The 26600-nt window shown below is 44.4% G+C and overlaps 1 protein-coding gene across 5 annotated transcripts in view; it reads left to right on the top strand.

Annotated features, from left to right (window-relative positions):
• The window catches only part of MCF2 (MCF.2 cell line derived transforming sequence), an 81873-nt gene that overhangs the window by 16309 nt on the left and 38964 nt on the right, over window positions 1–26600 (top strand). For 3 of the 5 annotated variants that reach the window (XM_019421533.2, XM_019421528.2, XM_053891664.1), the window contains 11 exons: window positions 7308–7427; window positions 8250–8366; window positions 9966–10115; window positions 12178–12311; window positions 13135–13249; window positions 15915–16034; window positions 17731–17922; window positions 18898–19089; window positions 21017–21188; window positions 22470–22517; window positions 25613–25650. In XM_019421533.2, the coding sequence (XP_019277078.2) occupies window positions 7308–7427; window positions 8250–8366; window positions 9966–10115; window positions 12178–12311; window positions 13135–13249; window positions 15915–16034; window positions 17731–17922; window positions 18898–19089; window positions 21017–21188; window positions 22470–22517; window positions 25613–25650 (1398 nt within the window). The remainder of the gene's footprint in view (window positions 1–7307; window positions 7428–8249; window positions 8367–9965; window positions 10116–12177; window positions 12312–13134; window positions 13250–15914; window positions 16035–17730; window positions 17923–18897; window positions 19090–21016; window positions 21189–22469; window positions 22518–25612; window positions 25651–26600) is intronic. The other 2 variants (XM_053891662.1, XM_053891663.1) reach the window with 2 other exon arrangements.

The raw sequence follows: 26600 nt of genomic DNA, 5'->3' as shown, positions 1-26600 counted from the left end.
TCAGGGGAATGTGGGTTTTTTTTTTTTTAATTTTTTTAAATTTCTAATGTTTGTTTATTTTTGAGAGACAGAGAGAGACAGAGTGTGAACAGGGAAGGGGCAGAGAGAGAGGGGGACACAGAATCCGAAGCAGGCTCCAGGCTCTGAGCTGTCAGCACAGAGCCCGACGCGGGGCTCGAACCCACGGACCGTGAGATCGTGACCTGAGCCGAAGTCAGACGCTTAACCCACTGAGCCACCCAGGTGCCCCAGGTGAATCTGGGTTTTCATTCGGCCACTTACAAGCTAGAAGTTTTTGGAAAATTGCTAACCTCCCACAACCTCAGTGTATTACTTCCCTTTTGCTGCTGTAACAACTTACCACAAACTTAGCAGCTCGAAACAACACAAATGTATTCTGTTAACAGTTCTGGGATCAGAAGTCCAAAATGAGTCTCACTGGGCTAAAAGAAAGGTGTTCGTAGGGCAGCGTTCCTTCTGGAAACTGGAGGAGAATCCACTTCCTTGGCTTTTCCAGGTTCTAGAACCGCCCACCTTCCTTGGCTCTCGGCCCTGCGTCCCTGCCCTGGGCTTCTCATGTCACATCTTCTCTGACTCTCCTGCCTCCCTCTTCATCTAGTAAGGATCTTTGTGATTACATTGTTCCCACTGCAAGAGTCCAGGATTATCTCCCCATCTCAAGACCCTTAACTTCCTCATGTTTATAAAGTCCCTTTTGCTTTATAAGGTAATATATTTACAAGTTCCAGGGCTTAAGATGTGGGCATCTTTGGGGAGTGATTATTCAGCCTACCACAGGCAAGTTCTCCAGTTGTGAAATAAGGATAAAAATAGAATCTAATGTATGCACTCAGCACAATATCGTAATTATGCTCATGGCGATCGTGATTCTTGTAAAAGGCTTTCAGTAAAAAGCGACATTCTCACCCATGGCCAGCTAGTCAGTCTCCTTTCCCTTACCATAAGGCCTTCAGAGGTCCCAAACATACATAAATGTGTGTGTGTGTGTGTGTGTGTGTGTGTGTGTGTGTGTGTGTGTGTATTTTAAAAAGTTTTGGGGCGGGGCGCCTGGGTGGCTCAGTCGGTTGAGCGTCCGACTTCAGCTCAGGTCACGATCTCACGGACCGTGAGTTCGAGCCCCGCGTCGGGCTCTGGGCTGATGGCTCAGAGCCTGGAGCCTGCTTCCAGTTCTGTGTCTCCCTCTCTCTCTGCCCCTCCCCCGTTCATGCTCTGTCTCTTTCTGTCTCAAAAATAAATAAACGTTAAAAAAAAAAAATTAAAAAAAAAAGTTTTGGGGCGCCTGGGTGGCTCAGTCGGTTAAGTGTCTGACTCTTGGTTTTGGTTCAGGGCATGATCTCATGGCGTGTGAGTTCGAGCCCTTGCATTGGCCTCTATGCTGACAGCGGGGAGCCTGCTTGGGATCCTCTCTCTCCTTCTCTCTCTGCCCCTCCCCCTCCTCTCAAAATAAGTAAATAAACTTTTAGAAAAAGTTTAAAAATGTTTGTGTTCGAATATAGTTGACGCACAGTGTTATGTTAGTTTCAGGTGTGCAACACAGTGATTGGATCCTTCTATAAGTTCTACTGTGCTCGGGGCAAGGGTAGCTACCGTCTGTTACCCTACAAGGCTGTACAATCTCATTTTCTGAATTCTTTGTGCTGCACGTATGTAAGTGTTTGCTCGAGAGAGTTATGAAACGGAGTCACTCATGCGAGGCTATGGATTTGCTGTAACTAGACAAATATGGCAAGCACCTTTTTAGGTTGGGAAAGTAAATGGGACCGGGATCAAAAACTCCAGTCTATCCGATTGGCACAGGGGATTCAATGGGTGGGAGGGATACAAACCGTATACGTGGTCTGAACTGTGTGATTTCATTTTCTAAAAAAAATAAATAAATAACCGACCAGTCAGATGGATTTATTCCTCTAAGTGGCTTTTAAATTTGAGAGTAGCTATTAGTTTAACGGAGCCCGTGTGTTCCAGGACGATCTGTGTGGTCGCGAAATAAAGATTCTCTGCCTATCCCATCATGAAAAACACTGTAAATGCAAGTATGCAGGCAATAACTGAAGTTTTCATCCTTGATAAAATTTTTCTTTAAAAATGCTACTTTTTGTGGGCTTTTGGCCACAAGTGAATCCCTAAACATTTTGAAAGAATTAAGGAAGGGCAACGTATGGCCGAATAATCAGGAAGTTTTCCTTAAGCATGATATGATTAGAATGTAGAATTCTCTTTAGAAGGATTTTTTTTTCCAGGTGTCCATGTTTGGGGCAAACCACTTTGTCAAATATAGGCAATGACTGATTCCGTAAACGGGGGCGCCTGGCTGGCTCAGTCAGAAGAGCGTGCGACTCTTGATCTCGGGGTCGTGAGTTCAAGGCCCGCGTTGGGTGTAAGAGATCACTTAAATAAATAAATAGAAGAAATAAATAAGTAAACGAGACAGTTAAATGAGATGGTTAAAATGTTAAAAATAATAGCTACTGTGCTCGCTTCGGCAGCACATATACTAAAAATAATAGCTACATAACATCCCTGACTTTTAAGCAGCGGAGCACCCCCAAACCCTGCCTGAATTCGCTTCCCTGTGGATTCTATAGACCATGATTCTGCTTTTTCTCTCCTCTCTCCTTTGTTCCCTGCCGTGTGATGGACCTTGGACCTAGGTGCTGGGACAACCTTGCTCTCCCTGGCGTGGCAGGCTAGAGACCGGGGCCTTTACCCCAGGCAGAGAGTTGCCAGGCTTTAAGTTGGTCAGGCTTAGGGCCACCTAGAGATTTCCTATGTGATACCAGAGACTATGGTGTTAAGGAAAGTCCGAGAGGAAAAGATGATGAGACCAGATCAACCTAGGGTCCATGAAAGAACAAAACACATTTTGCCATAAGTGTTGACAGAGGTCGGGTGCTTTCAGTTCCATTTGAAAGAAAAAAAAAAGTGGAAAGGCAGCTGGGTCAAGGCAGGAAAGTATAATGGTTTTGGGAACTTACCCGTGTGAAGAAGAAGGAGAGGCTTAACTCCTAAAGCAAATGGCATCGAAGTAGAATCTATGCTTTCTATCTAAAAATAGGCCCAGAGGGGCACCTGGGTGACTTGGTTGGTTAAGCAACTAACTTCAGCTCAGGTCATGATCTCTCGGTCTGTGAGTTCAAGCCCCGCGTCAGGCTCTGTGCTGACAGCTCGGAGCCTGGAGCCTGCTTTGGAGTCTGTGTCTCCCTCTCTGCCCTTGGCCCGCTCGCGCTCTGTGTGTGTGTGTCTCTCTCTCTCTCTCAAAAATAATGAACATCAAAAAAAAATTTAAAAATAGGTCCAGAGTTTTCCCAAGGCTCTGTCAGAGTCTCCCCTTTAAGCAAGCCTTTATCAGAGCCCCTGGGTGGCTCAGGCGGTTAAGCATCCAACTCTTGATTTCCGTTCAGGTTGGAATCCCAAGGTCGTGGGATCGAGCCCTGCATCGAGGGAGAATTGGGATTCTCTCTGCCCCTCCCCTGCACACGCACGCTCTCTCTCTCTCTCTCCCTAAGTCAATAAAAAAACTTAACCCAATACGACAATGTATGTTAACTAACTTGAATTTAAACAAATTAAAAAAAAAAAAGCAAGACTTTATCAATATCCTGGAAGTTTTCTACCTAAGCCTACTTGTCTTTAGATCTAAGAATGCAAGGTAAAAATTAAAGCCTATCTTCTTTTTTTTAGGGCTTAACAAAGTTCCTCTGTGTTCATTATTTAATTTAATTCTTACGATAACTATAGGAAGTACGTACCATGTTGAACATAAAATACACACTATGTACATCATAGAGGGTGTGGTATATAGCATCGTTGGGACTCTGTCTCTGCTTCTAGTTCTATACGCATGTTAGCTGCGTGCTTTGAAGTAAGTTTTCTCCAGCAGGTTCACGGCGACCAGCAGCTCTGGAATTGCACCCTCAAAGTGTTCTTCCCTCCACACTGGTGTGAAAAATCCCAGGGCAGGACTTCATCCCACTACTAATCGCTGTGTGTTAGGAGGGCAAGGTCATGTAGGAAGATCACAGTTCTTTTTTTAAAATCTTTATTTTTGAGAGAGACACGGTGGGAGCGGGGGAGGGTGGCAGAGAGAGGGAGACACAGAATCTGAAGCAGGCTCCAGGAGGGGTGAGGGGTCTCTCTGGGGTCTCTTTGATGAGGGCACTAGTCCCCTTATGATGGCTCCGTTCTCATCACCCAGGCACCTCCCAAAGGCCTCTCCTCCTACCAGCCTCACATTGAGGGCTGGGTTTCAGCACAAACTTTGGGGGACATAACCACTTAGTACCTGAGAGAGGGGAAGAAGTCTCTCCTGAAGGGAGAGGGTAGCAGAGGCACGGCCACCTGGGGGAGTTCGGAGTTGGACAGCCAGCCCGATTTGTGTCTGTTTATGATCATTGATTAATTTATTGATTTCATTTTGACCTCTTTTCTTTCACTTATTTGTGAGTCTCCCACTCGGTCCTCTTCCCTTGCTCTGGTTCTCATGGCCACTTAACTGTTGATGCTTTATCACCGTCTCAAGTTGTATTTACGGATTTTATTTTTAAGTAACCTCTACACCCAGCGTGGGGCTCAAACTCACAACCCTGACGTCAGGTGTCTCACGCTCCACCGACTAAGCTAGCCAGCCACCCCTCAAACTGAATTTAAAATATCCCCATTTTCTTTTTTTTTTTTTTAATTTTTTTAATGTTTATTTTATTATTTTTGAGACAGAGAGAGACAGAGCATGAACGGGGGAGGGGCAGAGAGAGAGGGAGACACAGAATCGGAAGCAGGCTCCAGGCTCTGAGCCATCAGCCCAGAGCCCGACGCGGGGCTCGAACTCACGGACCGCGAGATCGTGACCTGAGCCGAAGTCGGACGCTTAACCGACTGAGCCACCCAGGCGCCCCAAAATATCCCCATTTTCAAATGTGTATTTCCCAAGAGTCTAGGTCTTAAACCTGAGTGAAAGTTCCTCTTTTTGTTAATACCCACCTCCTAGCTCGTCTGTCTGCCTCCACTCTTGTCCAAATCTAGTCCTTTCCTAAAGCTGAAGTGATCCCTCTAAAATGCTGATCGTGTTGCTCCGCTGCCTAAAACCTCTTAGAGCCTCCCCTTGCCTCCACGAAAAAGCCAAGGTCTTTCCTGATCTGGCATCTACCTGTCTTTCTAGCACCATCTCCCGTTGCTACACTCTCGAGCATCATTTTCCTCTAGCTTTCCTGACCGGGACGTCTCGAAGAGATAGGGAAGCGTACAGTGATTAACAGCCCCGACTTACGGGGCACCCGGGTGGCTCAGTGGGTTAAGCGTCCGACTTCGGCTCAGGTCATGATCTCGCGGTTGGGGAGTTGGAGCCCCATATTGGGCTGTGCCTCTGTCAGTGAGGAGCCCACTTCAGATTCTCTGTCTCCCTCTCTCTTTGCCTCTCTCTCTCTCTCTCTCTCTCTCAAAAATAAACATTAAAAAAAAAAAAGAGCACTGATGCAGGCATAGATTAAGACTTCACCAGCCAGGGCAAGTTAAACTCTCTGAGCCTCAGTTTCTTTCTTTTTTTTTTTTTTTTAATGTTTATTTATTTTTGAGAAAGAGCGAGCAGGGGAGGGAAAAAGAGAGACGGAGACAGAGAATCTGAAGCAGGCTCTGCACAGAGCCCAATGTGGGGATTGAACTCACCAACCGTGAGATCATGACCTGAGCTGAAGTTGGACGCTCAACCAACTGAGCCACCCAGGCGCCCCCGCTTGCTTTATTTGTAAAAGACGCTAGCTTAACTACCTCACACGATTATTATGAAGAGGAACTATGATAATGTTGGCAAAATACTTGGCATAGAGTAAGCATTTGATATATGGTAGTTCATTATTAACGTTGGGCCATACTGTTCTGTCTCTCACTAATTTTCCATAGTCCCCTCCTTATCTTTTTAAAAAATGTTTATTTATTTTAAGATAGAGCACAAGTGGGTAAGGGGCAGAGAGGGAAGGAGAGAATCCCAAGCAGGCTCTATGCTGTCACCGAACACCCTGATGCGGGGCTCGATCCCGTGAACTGTGAGATCATGACCTGAGCGAAAATCAAGAGTCAGATGCTCAACTGACTGAGCCACCCAGGCGCCCACCCTCCTTGTCTTTCTTTCAGCAACTATTTCTTGACCACCTACATGTCCGTATTCTGGAAACGGGGGAAACATTGGTGCACCAGAATGGCATTCTGATCGAAGTAATTCCTTTTCTTAGGCTTCAAACAGACCGTTTTGACCGTCTGTTGTGGATTATTCTTCTTCCTTTGTTTCACTTATCAACTTGTGCTATAGAGTTAACGATTACTAATGAACTGCACTATTAGACTGATTTTCTTGCAAACTGGGTAGGGACTACATCTTACTAATTTGGGGACACCGACTGCTAACAGTGCGCGACAGTCGTTCGCTTAGGTACATGGAATGGACATGTAGAAGAGACTCCGTGAATGTTGCTTGGATGAAAATAAAAATATGATTCCATAACACAGGTTTCTTCCATTGCTTAGTGCATGTATATAATGTTTAAGCTCCCTTTGACTTTTGGGGTTATCCTAGGAACCTGCGTTCTAATTCTGTTTCACAGGGAATAAATGCAATTCAAATACAAATGACTAACTTTAAAATGACGTTTCAGGGGCACCTGGGTGGCTCAGTCGGTTAAGCCTCCGACTTTGGCTCAGGTCACGATCTCACGGTTCATGGGTTCGAGCCCTGCATCGGGCTCTCTGCTGACACTTCGGAGCCTGGATCCTGCTTTGGATTCTGTGTCTCCTCTCTCTCTCTGTCCCCCTCCCCCTCAAAAGTAAACATTAAAAACATTTTTTTTTTAAATGAAGTTTTAGGGTATGGTTCGTGGGGTGCCTGGCTGGTTCAGTCGATAGGGCGTGTGACTCTTGATCTCGGGGTTGTGAATTCAAGACCCATGTTGGGTGTAGGGATGACTAAAATAGAAATAAACTTAAAAAGTAATAAATAAAATAAAAACCTAGATTTATTTTGTAAAAAAGTATAGTTGTTCTTAACTTGGGATCTACTTTTGTGTGAGAAAATTCCCCGCCATGAACATCGCAAGGGTCTGATCTGATGACCTTACATTAGTTCTGTTTCTGTTTCCAAGTTTTTAGATTGTATCAATATCCATTTTTAAAGTTTTGTCCTTCTAGTGGCTTTTATTGCTTTAAAAACGGTTTCCTTTAATTACGTATTTTCTGATACGTGCTCAGTCGAGTGCACGTTTTGACAATTTGTTCTTCCTTTCCTGCGTTTCTCCTTTCCGTAGGTTTCTTTTCCTGGGAACTTGCACTTGGTGTTGGTCCTACGTCCCAGCAGTTTTCTTCAAAGGACTTTCACAGACATTGGATTTCGATTTAGTCAGGAGGATTTCATGCTGAAGTTACCAGTAAGAGTATATTGTTTAAATGTTTTGTCTCTTTAATTCTTGTGAGGACTTTGTACCATGCTGTTGATGCTTTACCCGTGCTCACAAAGCATCTGAAAGAAAAGAAATAGAATTTGTCTTCCCAAACTACAAACTTGAAATCCCCCAAAGTCTTCTGTTTCTATTGTTAAAATAAAGGAAGAGTTTCGTCAATTTGTAACAAAGCAATCCCTGTTGAATGAGATCTATGTCACCTACGTTATTTATGTGTGTGTATATGCACGTGTGCGTGTGTGTATAAAATCAGGACGTTTTATTTTTAGGGAAAAAATGAGCGTGTGTTTTACGTATTTGAACTCCCATGAACTTAGCATCCTGAGCTAGTTCATAGTACCATGATCTTTTTTTTCAAATATATTTTTATACGTTTATTTAGGGTTAGGGATAGAGTCCTCGTAAATTATGGTACTTTTGCGAAGATCAGCCCCTCCTGATAAGTTATAACTTACTACAGAAAGCCCTTTTCCTCCGTCGTAGGCATAACATTCTTTCGGAAGGTTGGCCATTAATAATGCAAAATTTTAGATCAAGGAGAACCAGCGATTTGGGTTTCTATGGAGATTAACTTTGCTTTACAGAGAAATGTTTCGTATGTGAAAACTGTTATTACCGAAGAACGTAGTGCAGACGGACGTGGGCGGGGGAGGGTGTACAGGAGAGAACTGTTAGAACCATTTGCAAAAGGTAACTTTGTGCTAAGGAAATGCTGAAGTTCATTGTACAGTTGAATGGAGGGATGCCGCGAAGGGCAGTTAACAGTATCTCTCTTGCTTATTTATATAGGTGGTTATGCTGAGCTCAGTTAGTGATTTGCTGACATACATTGATGACAAGCAGTTAACCCCTGAGTTAGGCGGCACCTTGCAGTACTCCAACAGTGAATGGATCATCTTCAGAAATGTATGTTGCCTTTGCTCTTACCGTAGAGCCTGTAGTTCATATTACCCTTTAAAATCTAGTTCCGGCATTGTGCTCCTCTTTGGGAAAGACAGCTTGCTGCGGCTCCTGTTTTTCAAACACATATAATTCAACATCTTGATTTTCTTCCCTAGGAAATATCTAGAAATGATGAAGAGGCACTGAGGATGGCAGTTGAAGGAGAGGCCTAGGGAGTAAGGCGATCATGCTCTGTCCACTGCCTCCGGTGGCCGTGTAGTAACTTGGAGAAACAAAGCGTTTTGGGTTCAGACCTCAGCACTGCTGATTTTTAGCTGTGTAACCTTGTGCACGCTATATAGCCTCTCTGGCTCTCAGTTTTCCCAACTATACAATGGGAATAATACTACTTTACGTCATAGGGATTTTGGGAAGATTAAATGAGATAACAGATGTAAATTGCGTGGCACAGTGCCTAACAGATGACAAGCCCTCGAAACATGCTAAGTAATACGATTCATGTCATCCTAGCGATGCTTCTGAGGCAGTTAGGATTACGGTAGAGTTTCCTTCGGTTCTAGACATTGGCAAATAGGCAAAGACCCTGTGCCTCGCAGATGTGAGTTTATACTAGAAGAATCTTTGTCCCAGATCCCAGCGATAAGGGAACCCTTCTGAAGGAAATGATTTCTCATTCAATCAGGATCCTGTTTTCCTCATCTTTGTCACTCAGCAGTTCTTTTTGTTCATACGAAAGCGTATCGTCAAAATTAGTAGCGTCTAGCCTTTCATAACCTCTAAAACTGCAAACGAAAGAGCAGATCACCTCGAGCTGCGTGGTAAGCAGAGGGTTTATAAGGTCTCTACGGGTTGCTCCCCCCCCCCCCCCGCCCCCACTTTTCTTTTCCCGAGCAGTTGATTTTGGAAACAATCAACAGCGCAACGCGACTTGACATTTGAGGGCGACCGAACCTTCGCGATCACAATTTCAAGTCTTGTGCCTGAATGAATTGTTGTGGCCAGTTTGTTCCCCCATCACCCTCGTGCATTGCTTTGTTGGAATGCTAATGCTTGCTCATAAGTTATAATAAATGTCCGGTGGCTTTGGTGTTCTCTTCCAAAGTAAAGTTAGTATCAAGTAATTTTACATTTGCAGGGTCTAATGGGAGAGACCTAAACAAAGTCAGAAAGCAAATGACTCAGTCCACGGCATCTTTAAGAAATTGTTTTCAGGGGCGCCTGGCTGGCTCCGTCGGAGGAGCACGCGACTCTCGAGTCTTGGAGTCGTGAGTTCGAGCCCCACGCTGGGTGTAGAGATTACTAGAAAAAAAGAAAGAAACTTTAAAACAGAGACATTGTTCTCATTGGCGTTCAAGAGATGAGTACAGAAGTTTAGATCAAAGACATTCAAGAAGACTCTTTAACCTCACGTCAGTTTCGTAGAGGCTTAGCTACAAAGGTAGCGTTGATTGCCAAGGGCAATGCCAACTTTCCTTAGCAGAAGAGAGGTCATAGTATATGTGCTTGTTGTCATACCTAGATGAAAGTGAGTATAGTTACTGATCTAGGTATTGATGTGCTGGCAGTTTCCATGGAATTAAAAGGATCGCTGGGTCTTTGCAGGCTATAGAAAATTTTGCTCTCACAGTGAAGGAAATGGCTCAGATGTTACAGTCCTTTGGAACTGAACTGGCGGAGACAGAACTGCCAGATGATATTCCTTCAATAGAAGAAATCCTTGCGCTTCGTGCCGAGAGGTATCACATGTTAAAGGTATGTCTGAAAGCGTCAACAAACAACCATGACCCATGGCCTTTCTTTTACGGCGCGCGTGCATTTCACACTGATTGGTGGGTGGGGGACCCACAAGGGGAAAATGGCCCGGATCTGTTGAACGTAAGTGGCCCCCTTGTAACTGGTGCATTCTCTTGAGAAGTTCTTTATTTGTTAATGGAAGAGTCCATGCTGCCCCAGAATAAGAAGTCTACAGTCCTCTTTGTTATCACGGATTCTTTATCTTTTCAAAAGGCCCGCTCATTTGGAAAGCTGGAGAATCAGAAGGCAGATGGGTGATCTAGTTTTACGCCCACCCCAGGTGCGACGTGAAGTGGAGAAGGAGAACCAGATGAGGAGTCAGGGGGCCTGCGACCAAGGCAAACATTGTTAAATTGATCACAAGCTTTCTTTTACACAGAGTACTAGGTTTTTTTTTTCCTTTTTTTAAAGTAGGCTCCACACCCAGCACGGGGCTTGAGCTCACGACCCTGAGACCAGGCGTCACGCGCTCCACCGACTGAGCCAGCCAGGCATCCCCAGAGTACTAGCTTTTGTTGTTTTCTACCATAGACCTTAGATGGCAAGTTGACTTTGCCCTCCTACCCAGTTGTCTGGAGTGTTGGGTTGTGAAGGATTCTGAGTCACAGTTCAGACAATCACCAAGTACTTTGAGATGCACGTTCTCCCAACAGTTGAAGAATGATCTCAAGAAGCACCAGGCTCTATCACTCATGTCCTTCTGGGGCGGGGGGTGGGGGGGGTGGGGGTGGGGAGGCGGCGCTCGGATACGAGCTCTGTGTAGAGACGACGCTCGTATTTTAGTTTGAATTGCTTTTTGAGGGGACATTTGTAGATGAAGAGGAGAGAGACTGAACTCGTGAATCATAATCTCAAAGTAAAACTGTTCCAGTAGAGAAAGCTCTGACCCTCATAAGCTGTGTGATCGGGCAGTTTGCCCCCTCCCTCTGAGTTGAGACAGGGAGAGACAGAGCACGAACAGGGGAGAGTCAGAGAGAGAGGGAGACACAGAATCGGAAACAGGCTCCAGGCTCTGAGCTGTCAGCACAGAGCCCGATGCGGGGCTCGAACCCACGGACCCTGAGATCATGACCTGAGCCGAAGTCGGACGCCTAACCGGCTGAGCCACCCAGGCGCCCCAATATTAGCTCTTTTTTTTAAAAAAAATTTTAATGTTTTATTTTATATTTGAGAGAGAGACAGACAGAGACAGAACATGAACAGGGGAGGGGCAGAGAGACGGGGACAGAATCTGAAGCGGGCCCCAGGCTCTGAGCTGTCAGCACAGAGCCCGACGCGGGGCTCGAACTTACGGGCAGTGAGATCATGACCTGAGCCGAAGTCGGACGCTTCACTGACGGAGCCACCCAGGCGCCCCGGAAATATTAGCTCTCAGTGCTTATGTTCTTATTTATATTGGTGGTGGCTTAGAACCTGTTCCCGGACAAATACAGGGCACCCACATTTTTGCCTAACAGTTCAGAGGACCCTTGGATTTCCTGAAGGGAGTCATAGCTCACTCTTAGATGCCCGAAGAATCTACCCACCAAGGTTAAGACCTTCTGAATAGAAAGCAGCGTATGCTCTGTGAGGAATTAATGAACCCAAATGTGACGTAACATAATATGGCAGGCGGCGGTTGATAACCATCTCCCTATCCCTGAATGTGCATTAAATATTATGTTAACTGTATGCTTTCCAATGTAGTAGACTTCATGACGCTACGACTGCTTTATTAGAGCACGTTAAAAATATTAGTAGAGTAGAATGAGTTAGAACTTTCTACCAGTAAGAGAAGGAGACTACATCTGGACCACAAAGGACTGCTGCCTATAAAGATCTTATAAAAATAGCGATCGCAACACCCGTCTCAGTAGGCAGAGGCTTCTTGGAAATCCTCACGGGTTTCGGATTCAGTAGAGGCTGTTCTAGAACTGCTGTTTCTCTTCTATAGCGTGCTCTAGCTGTACGCTTCCTTGTCGTGAAGTCATGCGGGATGGGTTGCTAGCAGGCTAATTCATCCCACCGTGCCTTTTTCCAGAATGATATTACAGCTGTAACCAAAGAAGGAAGAATCCTCCTCACAAGTCTGGAAGTGCCTAGCATTGAAGATGTCGTCAGTTCAAGACTTGAACGTCGGCCACAAATCAATGGTGACTGGCAAACCGTTAATAAGTGAGTACTCTCCTTTTGGTTTGGAATTACTGATCTTACACTTTCGAACGGGAATTCTAATTTTGCTTCAGTCTCTTAAGTGTGCAAGTATTTCTGGACCTTTGGGAATCTGAAAACAACTTCCCTCGTCTCACAGACATCAGTTTGCTTGTAGGAGAGGTTCTGTGGACATTGATGGGCTCTTTGTGGACCGAGAGTCATGGTCTCTGACTTTGCTTACAATTCTTTTTTTTTAATGTTTAGTTTTGAGAGAGAGAGAGAGAGAGAGCGCGCGAGCGCACGTGTGCAGGCACACGTGAGTGGGGGAAGGGCAGAGAGAGACGGGGACATAGGATGCAAAGTGGGGTCTGTGGTGACAGCAGAGAGCCTGATGTGGGGCTTGAACTCACGAACCCTGAGATCACGACCTGAGCTGAAGTCAGACACTTAACTGAGCCACCCAGGTGCCCTGACTTTCCTTATAATTCTTTTAAAAAAAATTTTTTTTTATTTATTTTTGAGAGAGAGTGAGAGAGAGAGCGCGCAAGCGGGGGAGGGGCAGACACACACACACACACACACACACACACACACACACACACACACACGCACACACGCAGAATCCGAAGCAGGCTCCAAACTCTGAACTGTCAGCACAGAGCCAAGCATGGGGCTCGAACTCATGAACCGCGAGATCGTGACCTGAGCCGAAGTCGGACGCTCAACTGACTGAGCCACTCAGGGGCCCCTCCTTATAATTCTTAATGTCCGGACCAGATTTATGTACTTCCCTACAGAACAAATCGCTGGTGTGAAGGAATTCTAACGACTTTTCTTTGTTAAGATTGCTGACTCAAGTACATGATATGGAAATAGCTTTTGATGGATTTTGGGAAAAACACCAACTAAAAATGGAGCAGTATCTGCAACTATGGAAGTTTGAGCAGGATTTTCAAGAGGTCAGTTAAAACATTCCTTTATACGGGGTTTTTCATTATTGCCAGCGGCTCTTACTCCTTGATCATGAGAAGTACAGTCTCACAAGATGCCCACTGACACCCAGAGAGGGATGGAAAGGGAGCAAATGTGAGCGAACCCTGCCAAGATGTCTTTCTTGCTTACTAATCTCCTAGGATAATGCACTGAACTTGTAAGGAGGACTCAGTTGCTGTCCACCCTGATGTTTATTTTTGAAACTTATTTTACATATAAAATGCTTTCAGGCTATGGACTAGGTTTCCAAGGAAATAATACCCACTTCCTTCTTGTTGTTGTTGTTTTAATACCATATACTTATACTGACCGTATTTAATACGACCTAACAAAAACATTTTTCTTTTTTTTTTAATGTTTATTTATTTTTGAGAGAGAGAGAGAGAAAATGAATGGGTGGGGGAGGGGCAGAGAGAAAGGGAGAGGGCTCTCAGAGCCCGACGTGGGGCTCGAACCCACAAACCGTGAGATCATGACCTGAGCCGAAGTCAGATGCTTAACCGACTCTTCCACCCAGGCACCCCAAAACATTTTTTTGCTGATCCAGTAATTTATTTCTATGAAAAGCCTGATGGGTGAAGTGAAATCGTGTTCAATTATGCATTATTTGAAAGGCTAAAAGTACATTCTAGTTGGATGCTTCTGGAAAATACATCACACTTGGTCAAGCGACATAGTCTCTTTCATAGTACTTTTCCAGGAGATCCGAAGAAAACTCACCTCTTTTCTCTCTCACATGTGGCTGGCTTGTTTTCTACCCATGACTTTCTTACTTACTTGGTATTTCATCTGTGTGAGCAGAATTGGGTTTGGGTGCCACATTCTGGACACAGGGCTCGGGATTGCCAGACCTTTCCCTCCTGTGACTCAAACAGATTTTGGAATGCCATGGTCTCTGTGAAATCTTCCTTAAAGAAAGAATAGGCCAAGTTGCTCTTGGTCCTTCCAGATCTTTCCCTCCTCCCCAACCGAATCCATGTAAGAACAACACTTTTCCTGAATGTGCCCCATTGTCCCTCCACTCCGGTGTTAGTTTGCATCCATACTGCATTCTTGACCTGGAGTTACATTCTGTTTCTTCAAATCCTTGTTGCCTCTAATCGGTATTGTTCTTTTCCTCGGATCGTAACCTCACTGACGTGATCTGTATCTCATGGTGATTTGTCGATAGGTTCTGTGTATTTAGGAACTTCACTTAAAAAAGGTCTTATTCGTAAATTCAGATGTACAGAAAATTTGAATATTCTCAAACTTGAGATATTTTTGAATCTACAGGATAGGAATATTCTCTTGCATAATCACAGGACAGTTATCGAATTTAGGACATTTAACAATAACGCATTCCTTTTATATCACCTACCATTGGTATTCCAGTTTTATCAATTGGCTCAATAATGCCATTTATATCATTTCCCCCCCTCCAGTACAGGAGTCAGTCTTAGAGGGTTGGGTGTTGGATAAGTTGTCCTGTCTAGTCACCTTTAATCTAGAACAAACATTTCCATAGCCTTTCTTTGTCTCTTATGACACTGACATTTCGGAAGAACACAGTGCTTTTTAATATAAAATGTTCCTCATTTTCCATTTGTCTGACATTCTCTCTCTTTTTTTTTTTTAAAAGTTTATTTATTTATTGAGAGAGGGGGCTGTGTGTAGGAGCAGAGAGAGAGCTAGAGAATCCCAGGCAGGCTTCTCACTCACAGCACAGAAGCCCGACACGGGGCTCGATCCCACGAACTGTGAGATCGTGACCTGAGCTGAAGTCGGACGCTTAACCCACTGAACCACCCAGGCACCGCTGTCTGACATTTTCTTATGATTAGATTAACCATTGTATGACCAGCAGGAATACTCTATGAGCGATGTGTTCTGCTGAGGGTATTGTTCTTGGCCCTTCCCGATCTTTCTCTCCTCCCCAACCGAGGGAGTTAATGAAGTCCACCTGCCCCTCATCGTTGATGTGCATTTCAATTACCCAGTCAGGCTTCCGTGGAGTTTCTCCACTAATGACTTTCCCCCACTTGTAACTAGTAGGAAACGTGTGGGGAGAAAATTTAAGGTCATGCAAATATCTTCCTGCTCATCAGAAGTTCTTCATGGTTTGTGATTCTTTACTGTTCTTAACTATTTTGGTGTTTCTGACTGGCTACTGTGCCCTTGTGACACATCCAGACTTTTTTCGGGTTATCACTTCTTTACTTTCTGGCATAAAGAGATGTTCCAAGCCTATCTTGTACCTCCTCTGCTTTAGCCGTGGAACCAGCCATTTTCCTGAGGAGCCTTGGTTTCTTTTTCTGGGATATGATAGGAAAGACCAAGATCTGGGTTCCAAGTATGCTGCTAATTACTACTGGGGGAACCTTCTTTCCTGGGACCACTCACCATAGCGCTAGGGAGTATATATGCAAGTACATAGAGATATTTACAGATCATGAGTATCCACTGATATCTAGTAGGTTGGGTGTTAATAGATTATATCGATTCCTGGGAATAAAATGACAGAAGTGTTTGCCACATGTGCGATTTTTCCATATCGCTGTTCTTATTTACTAGCACTGCCTATGAAAATGATCAAAGGAAAAATGCTTAATAATTTGTATGCTTAAAGCCTTGGTTTTTTCCTATTTGCAGCTCGTGAGTGAAGTCGAACTTCTGTTAAACCAACAAGCAGAGCTGGCAGACGTCACCGGGAACCTAGGTCAAGTAAAACAAAAAATTAAAAAGTTGGAAAACTTAGATGAAAATTCTCAGGTAAGAGGACATCTCAGACGGTCGCTATTGTAATAGTTCATTGTGAGGGTTCAGGAGCATGAGCCCTCCCGGTTCACTTTTCCTGGTAACAGTCTGCGTAATGGGTTTAATAACACCGGTCTGTATTCTTTCCCAATCAACGCGGGCCAGAGGTGACCCTGCCGATGCGTCATGTAGTTGCAACGGGCAGTCTCTGAGGTCACCGTGTGAGCGGTTTCAGGCCCACCGATAGGAACAGAAGCATAAAGCATTCTGAAGAAGCCAGCAAAATGTCTCTCAGGAATGCTACTTGGAAACAATAGAAATGTACAAGAGCATAATTTCTTAAATACCCATCATGTGGTATCTGCAGTTGAACCAAATATGGATTCAGACAGATAAATCTGCTTCGTCTTACTAGCTGCATGACCCTGGGCAAAGTGATTAAATGTTCTAAGCCTCAACGTCTTCATCTATAAATTGGGGCTAAAGTGGCCTACTTTGCAGAATGATTAGGGGAGGACTGTTTTCGATGTTGTAGATAAAACACTTAGCACAATACCCGGGAAATGTGGTTGTAGAATAAGTACTCAAAACGATGATCACTTTGCTGGTCTTAAAGCTTGGACTCATGGCTCTAACAGTTAACAAACTAGCTTTGCTCTTCTGTCTTGTATGAGAGAGCAAGGCCACTGGTTTTTGTTTTTTGTGTTTTTTTAGTTTTTTTTAAATGTTTATTTATTTTTGAGAGAGAGAGAGAGAACACAAGTCGGGGAGGGGGAGAGAGAGAGGGAGACACAGAATCCGAAGCAGGCTCCAGGCTCTGAGCTGCCAGCGCAGAGCCCCACGCGGGGCTCGAACCCATGAACTGTGAGAGCATGACCTGAGCCCAAACCGAGAGCCGGACAGTTAACCAACTGAGCCGCCTGGGCGCCCCCGCCCCCATCTTAACCATTTTTAAGTACACGGTTCGGTAGTGTTAAGTGTAGTCACATTGTGGTGCAACAGATTGCCAGAACTTTTTTTATCTTGCAAAACTGAAGCCGTACCCATTAAAAAAATAACTCCCTGTTATAATCCTGTGTTTCCCCCCGGCTAGGTAGGCCAGTCACTTCATCGTTCCGGGCTTCAGTTCTCCTTATTTTACCTCGCCAAATATTTCCTGACCTCCTGCTCTTTCAGTTGCTAGGTCGGGAGCAAGTGGGGGACCAGGGTGCGGGGGGGCGGGATGCCAGTAGTTGGTAGAGTGGAGGCAAGGCCGCCAAGATCCCTTTGGACTTGAGAGCCCTGTGGTGTTCACTTCAGGATGTCAAGGAGGCGGGCAGGTGCTGACTCTAACGAGATTTCCAGAGCTGAGACGGCATGAAATCCGTTCGCTTTCGTTTGGCTGGTGTGTCCCTCATCTGATATGTGCAGTTCTGTTCTAAATCTGTACATACCGGGAGAAGCAAATCTCGTCCACACTCTGAGCAGGCTGGTTCATTTTCTGTTTCTGTGACCAGAAACACGTGGGCTTCTGATGACGTCACTGCCGTAGCTAATTACTTGTAACCCCGAGCTTTCTGACAGCCTGCAGAAGTATGACAATGCAATCATATTTTTGGCACTCCGTCCGCCCTGCCTAAGCCAATTTGCTTCTCGGTTGCTTTCTTTTTGCCCCCTCCTCTATTTGCACAGCGATCATACGGTGTTTATTTTACTTCTTTCTTAAAATTAGGATCTGTTAGCAAAGGCCCGCTTTGTGATATTACACGGACACAGACTTGCTTCAAATCACCATTATGCACTTGATTTGATCTGCCAGAGGTGCAATGAACTCCGTTACCTTTCTGATATTTTGGTTAATGAGATTAAAGCCAAACGGATACAGCTCAGCAGGATCTTCAAAATGCATAAACTCCTGCAGCAGGTAGTGTCGTGAGACCTGATACATTTCTTAATAAGAAGACCGTTTGTTTTTGCTTTCGCGTTCTAGGGTGAGGGTCTGGTATAGCCTCGGAGTTGAATGTGCAAGAGGTGGAAGGACTGAATTTGATGATGTTTGCTTAATCCATGTACCTCTGCAGTATTCCTGGCAGGTCTAGTATCGTAAGCATTGCGGGTTCTGGTGTGAACATTGAGATCACGGTCGCGATGGCTTCCTTTCTATTTTGGGTACATCTCTGCATCCTCTCCTCTGGTGATAATTTGCAGTCGGAACACTTTTCACAGCCCTAGAGGCAGTTTGCTAACGCCAGAAACTCCTTCCACATTTCATAGTTACCGCAATAAGAAATTAAACAGGGACTGGAAAATACTCCTCCCTGGCTTGTGGGTCTGACCCCTCTCAGAAAGAGGCAGCGAAAGGAAGATCTGGCCTCGGAAGCGGAATGTAAACGAGGGATATCATTTACAGACATCGCATCTGAGCGTGAACAGTTTAACCTGTCCCCCCTCCTTCTTTGGCAAGGAAACTTTCATCCTTGTCCTTGGCAGGTCACTACACATTTATAGGACACTATGTATTTTGCGAGGTGTTTCATATTTCACTTACTGATTTGGGGAAAATAGCACGCAGCTGACGTGTTAGCGCTGAGAGAATGGTCAGACTCTCGCTGCAGAATGAATTCCTTGTTGTGAAAGAAAATACCGTGCTTCTCAGCCTTGGCTATGCGTGCATCAGAAATACCTGTGGAGCTCTGCAGAGCTATGAACGCCTGGCTTAGGGCCCAGAGCTACTGAATCAGAATTTCTGGGGGCTGCACCCAGGTATCTTTACTTTTTAACAGCTCTGGAAGCAGCTCTGATTCACAGAGGCTGCTAAACACTCCTAAAAGGCGAACATATTTCTGTTTATTCATTCATGGTTTTGTGTGTGTGCGTGCGTGTGTGATTTGCTCGCCAGGCTCGTCAGTGCTGTGATGAAGGAGAATGCCTTCTAGCTAACCAGGAAGTAGAGAAGTTTCAGTCTAAAGAAGATGCTCAGAAAGCCCTCCAAGACATTGAAAATTTTCTTGAAATGGCTCTGCCCTTTATCAATTACGATCCTGATACCCTACAGTATGAATTTGATGTAATTTTATCACCCGAGCTTAAGGTAGGAGGCTGTCGTGATTTTTTTTTTCGCCAAATAAACGCATTTTTTAAAAACTATGATTCCAGTCAAGTTCACAGCTAACTTTATTCAAATTGTAGTTACACGGCTCTCTGAAGGAGGAGGGGTGATATTAGCCCCACGGGTAAGCATCAAAGAATCCAAAGGCTTGGGGAGCCTGGCTGGCTCGGTCAGAAGAGCGTGTGACTCTTGATCTTGGGGTCACGAGTTTGAGCCCCATGTTGGGCGCAGAGATTACTTTAAATAAATAAACAAACAAACTTAAAAAAAAAAAAGGAAAGAATCCAAAGGCTTATGCTTGGCTGTGTAATGAGGAGTGAGGAGCTCTCACGTGCCATTGTTTTGTGCATCCTTGGAGACGGGGCCAATGCTGTCCTAGGAGAACACTGGGTCCGTGTCGAGAGCATTCTACGGCAAATGTCTTGTCTTTCTGCTGCCGGGACCACCACCGGTGCTCTGTGGACACAGATCTGGCTCTCCTACTCAGCTTCTTGGGGAGGGGGTGCCAACAGATGTTGGTATTAATGAGGCAGAGACCTGTGGATTAGCTCGGTGCCCCCCTGTTGGAGATGTCGTGAAGCCCTCTCACCACACTGTAGCTCAGAGCTTTTGTGATGCTATTTGTGGCCAAACTGTATAGTCGACCCCCCTTTTTTTTTTTATCTTTTTTTAATTAAAAGAAAATTTTTTTAACTTCTTAAAGCTTAACTGTTTACTTTTGAGAGACAGCCAGTGAGCACGAGCAGGAGAGGGGCAGAGAAAAAGGGAGAGAAATCCCAAGCAGGCTCCGTGCCGTCAGCGCAGAGCCCAGCGTAGGACTCGATCTCACGAGCTGTGAGATCACGACCTGAGCTGAGATCAAGAGTCGGACGCTTAACTGAGCCACCACCCAGGCACCCCTGCGTAGTTGACTCTTAATTGGAACTTTATCTAAAACCGTGCTTAGCTGCACATCTTAGGGGGTGCCCCAGAAAATCAGAAATGTGCCTATAGCAATAACCAAGTGATTTCTCTGGAAGCCACCAAGCGAAACTAACTGCCTCATATCATCGAGGAGAGTCAAGGAGGAGCTTTTTACAACACAGAGAGCTATAGAATGTCCCGCGGGCTACAACATAACAAACTTCTAAGACAGTGCTTACCTTGGTGGCTTTCTTGTGCTTAAACATGCCTTCTTTTCCAGCCGTTGCTTTGTTCCAGCCATGAAGGGTAAAGCACTTTATACAGTGACCGATTTCATGACTGCTTGAGAAATTTCTTTGTTTTATTATACTTTTTTTTAAATAATTTTTTTAAAGTTTGTTTACTTATGGGGCGCCTGGGTGGCTCAGTCGGTTAAGCGTCCGACTTCGGCTCAGGTCACGATCTCGCGGTCCGCGGGTTCGAGCCCCGCGTCGGGCTCTGGGCTGATGGCTCAGAGCCTGGAGCCTGCTTCCGATTCTGTGTTTCCCTCTCTCTGCCCCTCCCCCGTTCATGCTGTGTCTCTCTCTGTCTGAAAAATAAATAAACGTTAAAAAAAAAAAAATTAAAGTTTGTTTACTTACTTTGAGAGAGAGAGCGGGAGAGGGGCAGAGAGAGAAACAGAGAGAGAGAATCCCAAGCAACATGGAGCTCGAACTCACGAACCATGAGATCATGACCTGAGCTGAGATCAAGAGTCGGGTGTTCAACCGACTGAGCCACCCGGGAGCCCCAGTAAATTTCTTTTTCAAGTTGTTTTGGTTGAGAGCTTCGGGTTTTATAACCGTGTGAAGACATTGCATTCATCTGTTTTCTGTTACTTTCCTCATTTTTTCTAGTTACATTTTAAACTCTAAATTAATTTTTTGACTGAGTCTGAGAAATGTAATAAGATTTGTAATGAGCCCAGTCCGGAAAATACTTCATAGAATTCTTACGCAACCTGTAGGTGCAAATGCAGACAGTCCAACTCAAGCTTGAAAACATTCGGAGTATATTTGAGAACCAACAAGCTGGGTTCAGGAACCTGACGGACAAGCGTGTGAAGCCAATCCAGTTTGTGGTACCTGCTTCTGACAGTTTGATCAGATCCGGAGTACCCTTTTTGTCACCGAAACATGGTAAAGTATCTTGCATTCACGTTTTAAATCTCTTCCTTTCCTGCTGTCGTTTGTTACTCCTGATGTAAACACTGAGTTCGTTCTTCGATCCCGATGGATGGAGATTTTATGTCAGCATCTTTGGTCACGTTTAAACTCTGATGCACAGGGCAGGAGTCACGGCTGAGAGGATCATACGACAGTAAAGCATAGGAATGCAGCGTAGTAGGGACTGATGAAAATGTGGACTGGATAGTCCAACCTTGCAATGAGCATGAACATTTTACCAGCATCAAACTCACCCCTTTCTTGAGCAGGTGGAGGAAAGGATATGGATCTGGTCTACACACGCAAGCGTGTGCACGCGCTCACACATAGTTACTACTTAAATGGATAAACTATTACTTGGTTCTTATTCGCTTCTAGTAAGTGAATGGCTCAGATAACAGAATGGATTGCCTTTTGTAAGTGCAGATAAATAGAATGATTCTGCTAGAAACGAACTGTTAGAGTCCATTCTCCTGTTGTAATATTTGTAGACGAGTTTTAGCCATGTAATATCCGTTTCCTTTCTGCATTCTGTGGGATAAAATAATTTTCGTGACGGTGGTGTTGAACTAATCTGGAAGTGAGATGATTCGATTGCCCAAAGCTGCCCTTGCGCGACCTCTGGGGAGAATAATTTGGCCTTTGGGGCCCTAAGTTAGTTGAGTAGGTGAACATGGGACTAAATTCGGTCTGTCTAATCTGAGAGGATCACAGGTTTCATTAATATATGTACGAAATGCTTTGAAATGCAGAGAAAGCTTGAAGGAGTATAAAAACCCAGGGCAGTCCCAGCATGGATCATCTGAGAAAGAGGTGATGTAGGCATGTAACTAAGCTAAGACGATGAAAGCTGTGTAGCTGATGGTTATTAAATATAAAAATATACTCACAAATGAATAATGTCGACTAAGAAGATACTGGGCAAAAAAACAGAACCAAACAAACCCCCCCCCCCCCAAAAACCAATAAGGGCATAAGCATCTACCGCTAGGAGAATAAAAATAGAATACGTTGATATTCCTTAGCAGAAGACAGACCTCAGTTAGACTTCTGGCTCTGTTTCCTGGCTGTGTGACCTCGGGCCGTTCACGGAACGTTCTTCAGCCTCGGTTTCCTTGTATGTAAAACGGGAACAATAACGCCTGCTGCCTTCAAAGGGTTGCAACGAGACAATCTGTTCCGTTCTGTTTTATTTATTTTTTCTTTCTGATACTCTCATTTAATGCCATTACACTTTTTTTTTTTGTCCTGCAGTGGGAGTTGGATACTCTTTCTTTCAAGCATGTAAACTTTTTTCAAAAGGTACCCATCTTTATTACTTCGGTCCATTTTCTGAGTTTGTGCACACGTGAAAAACCAGTTTGACGTCTAAAGCCAGCAGCAATTTATTCTCGAATGTTGCCTGCAATTAACTGTCTCCCGTTTTTCATAACACGCATCCGTTATTCTCTTAGCATTCAACTTACCTGGGAAAACGACTGTATGAAAAGTAGACGATGCCTCTAAACTCCCATTTCATCGAATGACCGCTCGTAAAAAGAAACCAGGGAAACCAATCGGCGATGTTAAATCAAGGTTTCTTTCATTTTAGCGACTCGGGTGTCATCCGCAGTACAGCTGTCTGTTGGGAGCAGCTTAGATCGGCTTCAGCTTAAGACCGCCTCATGTATTTATGAGGAAGAAGGCAGCTTACCGAATAAATGATATGGATGGATAAGTGATTTTACCCACTATTTATCATGGTTTCGAAATGAAATCAAAGCATTATTTACGTTGCAGGCATTGCTACGCCAAACATACAAGATTTGGTCCAATCAAATTGTGTTCGTTTTTCATACAGTGCGTCAAACTGGTTTTTTGGGGGGGGGTTGATTTTGTTTATTTTTATTAATTTGCGTCAGACAGGATCCCATACCTAGCGCAGTGCTGGCACCTAGGAGGATGTGATGAGTGTTGAATTAACGATTTACTACAAGGGGTACAAGTTAGCGAAGAACACTGTGAGGGGGGACATGTGGTTTGAGCTGTAAAACCTGTAGCTCTAGTCTACACCTTTCTCATATGCTTCGGACGTGGCATTTACAATTCGCCTCCTTGAATTTCCTGTAGGCAAGTCAGATTCCACATGCAAACCTTCTTTCCAACCCCACTGTTAGCCCTCACTGCCGCGTCCTTAATCCCAGCTAACATCTGTTGCCTTGACAACCGCAGCTGTCTCCCTGCCTCCCCAGATGCCCCTACCTGTCTTGCCTGTTGGATTTTACAATACTCTTCTCTCTCTGGGATGCTAGTCCCTTCCCTCTCCCTTTCCCCTTTGCTAGCTCTTCTTCTAGCAGATTTCCTGTCTCTAGTCCATTCTCTTCAGGTAAGCTTTTCTTTCCTGCCTCTCTTACCCCCCCACCCCCCCGCCCCGCGCCCAGTTCGCTTAGGTGTTCATGCTGTGGGCTAACAACCCCCCACTTTGGGTCTTCACAGCTTTTGTGTAATTGCCTCTTTTCTGTCTCTCTTGTCAGCCTGTAAACTCTGTAAGGACAGGGACCGTGCTCAGTTCACCTTTGCATCCCCAGCACCAAACACAGAACCTAGCACGTACCCTAGGTGCTCCATAATTTTAGGGATACAGTAAAACCTCGGATCGCGAGTGACTTAGTCCGCGAGTGTTCTGCCGGACGAGCAAACATTTCCCGTAAATTTTACCTTCATGCACGAGCGATGTCCTCCGTTACGAGGAGTACGTGACGCCGACCGCGGCGTGACAGCTGAGCCAGTGGTTCTTGACATTCGCTCTGAGAGATGAATGCTTTGGGTGACAAGCATGTTTCTGGAACGAATCATGCTCGCGAGCCAAGGTATTACCGTACGTTTACGTTGTTGCGAGAATGAACTTGTCTACCTTGCTTTTCAGAAAAAAAGATGCATTCCTCATGAGTTTTGTGTCTATTCCTTTTTCATCTCTTAGTGCAGTTGCAAGGAATCAATTAGTAAAGCTAATTAGAGAGGCTCCCTAAGTTACCTTTATAAATAAGTTCGGATCTCTGTGGATCAGGTGTCTTTTAAATGGTAGACATCAGTGTTCATGGAGAAATTGATTTTATGTGGTAAGTGCCACTACGTCTAACTTATATATTGATATAGCTGATGTTATAAATGTAAAACTTGTATATAAAAAATACATATTTAAAAAAATTTTTTTTATTTGAGTATAGTTGACACACAATGTTACTTTAGTTTCAGGCATACAGCACAGTCATTCTACGTCTGTATATATTTTAAGTAGGCTCCCTGCTCAACATGGGGCTTGAACACACAACCATGAGATCACAAGTCACATGCTCTACTAGCTGAGCCAGCCAGGCGCCCCTAAAATATATTTTTAAATAATGAAAGCGAAGTATAAAATTTGGAGAACAAAACAGCGCGGCCTTTCCCCGAGGTTGCCTTGCAGTGGTTTCTGCCGAGGAGGAAAGGACAAAAAGTATATTCCATAGAGAGAAGAGATCCATGAAGCCTGTGTGGGTGGCAGCCTTTTTAGCTGCAAATAACAACCTAGTCTTGCACTTGAACCATGCCCTGGGCTTTGTAGGGACGTTTGGACTCCTTGCTTTAAATAATATAGGGGCTTACCCATCATAAACAGAACAGAAAGAAAAGGAGGGGGGAGCCTGGCTGGCTCAGTTAGAAGAGCATACGACCCTTGATCTCTGCTCGTAAGTTTGAGCCCCACGGTGGGTGTGGAGATTACTAAAAACGAAGAAATGAACTTAAAAAAAAAATACAGATGACTTTCCTTTCAACGTGTTTAAAAAGAGGACAGAGGAGAGATTAAACAGGAAGAGCAGAAAGATTAAAGCTCGGATTTTGACAAAGTTGTGTTGTTTTAGCATCTTACCGTGCTTCAGAATTGTTGTTTTATGTAGCTGTTAGAAACGTATATTCTGACGGCGGACTATGCACATTTGAATACCACCTCTGCTTCCTGGACAGGACACTAACCATACTTATCTACAAAGTGGGGATAGAAATCGTCCCTTTCGGGTAGGGTCGATTGGAGGATTAAAGAACAAAATGGCCGTGTAGGGCTTAGAACAGTACCTGGCATATGCAGTAAGTGCCAAATAAATGTTACTAACTCTTCGTGGTCACTTGGCAATCAGGGGAATGCTTGATGAGTCAGAGAATGGGTGAGCACATAGCAAGATGATGCTGAATAAGAAGTCGAAATCCTACAGATAAATCTGACCAGTCACCTGTTTCGTGTAGCGTGATTTAAAAGTACTCGTATAAATAAGTTGGAATAGTCCCGTGTCTCTAATTGCTGAATAAACATTCGTGTATTTTAATTAAAAGTGTTGATTTTCATTCTGGTCTGAAATTCTTCTTTCATATTTTTCTACCAGGGAAGAAGAGTTGGAGACAAAATCAGAGCAACTTAAAAGTAAATATCATTAATTAATTCAACATTGGCTTTATTGCTGTAGTTGCAGAATCGGTGTGGAGGCTTAAACCATATTTTTAATCCACTAAACCAATATTGTGTGCTCAAAAGCCTCTTTAATCCGAAAGAAAAAGCTGCTACTGATGCATTGTGTCTAATTGCGGTACTGACATCTCCCCAGATGTGTGAGCGGTTTCTTAAGTCTTGGCTCAAGTTCAGAACTAGTTTCTGTAGAGCATCTATAAGTCCCAGCTTTTCTTTCCCCCACACCACTTCAATAAACTTAAATAAGTATTGCACCTTTCTACAAAAGATTTCTTTCATAATTGATTACATTCCTATAAGTATGGAACACGGACAGAGGACAGGTTCTAATGGTCCATACTCGGGGCTCAAAAAACACACATCTGTTCATTTCTTGATAGAGACAAGATTCCTTCTCAGTTACCCATGATATTCTGGTACCTGCAGAGAGTAGCCTCGTCATAACTGTAGGGCCCTACATTTTCCTTGTGTCTTCTTGATGGTCAGTAAGGACAAGAACATCTATCTCCGAGAGGCAGTATAGCAGTGATACGGATTATTGAGCAATTGTAGAGACTACCTGGGTTTTCATCCCAACTCCGACAATCACCGGCTGCGTGACCTCGGGTAAATTCTCTCGCACTCCCGTTTCCTTATCTATAAAATGGGGATAATAGAACACCCTCATCATAGAGTTAGTGTAAAAATGAGATAATATTTGGGAAGTATTTCCAATAATGCGTGCCATACGGTAGTGTTCTAAGTGTCCAATACCATTATTAGGCTAGAGAATGGCCTATACTGATATACCATGCCTGGTTATCACGTTGTGCGGTCACGGCTTGTGTTTTCAAGAAAGAAACGGACTGAATGCCAAATTCCATCATCTTACGTGTCTTACGGTTCCACGTTCCTCTCATGACACC

This window comes from Panthera pardus, unplaced genomic scaffold (genome assembly GCF_024362965.1).
Source record: "Panthera pardus isolate Hobbes unplaced genomic scaffold, ASM2436296v1 HiC_scaffold_27, whole genome shotgun sequence".
In the NCBI taxonomy this organism is placed as follows: domain Eukaryota; kingdom Metazoa; phylum Chordata; class Mammalia; order Carnivora; family Felidae; genus Panthera; species Panthera pardus.
The sequence above is the reverse complement of the archived record's forward strand: the minus strand, read 5'-3'. Positions and strand labels throughout refer to the sequence as shown.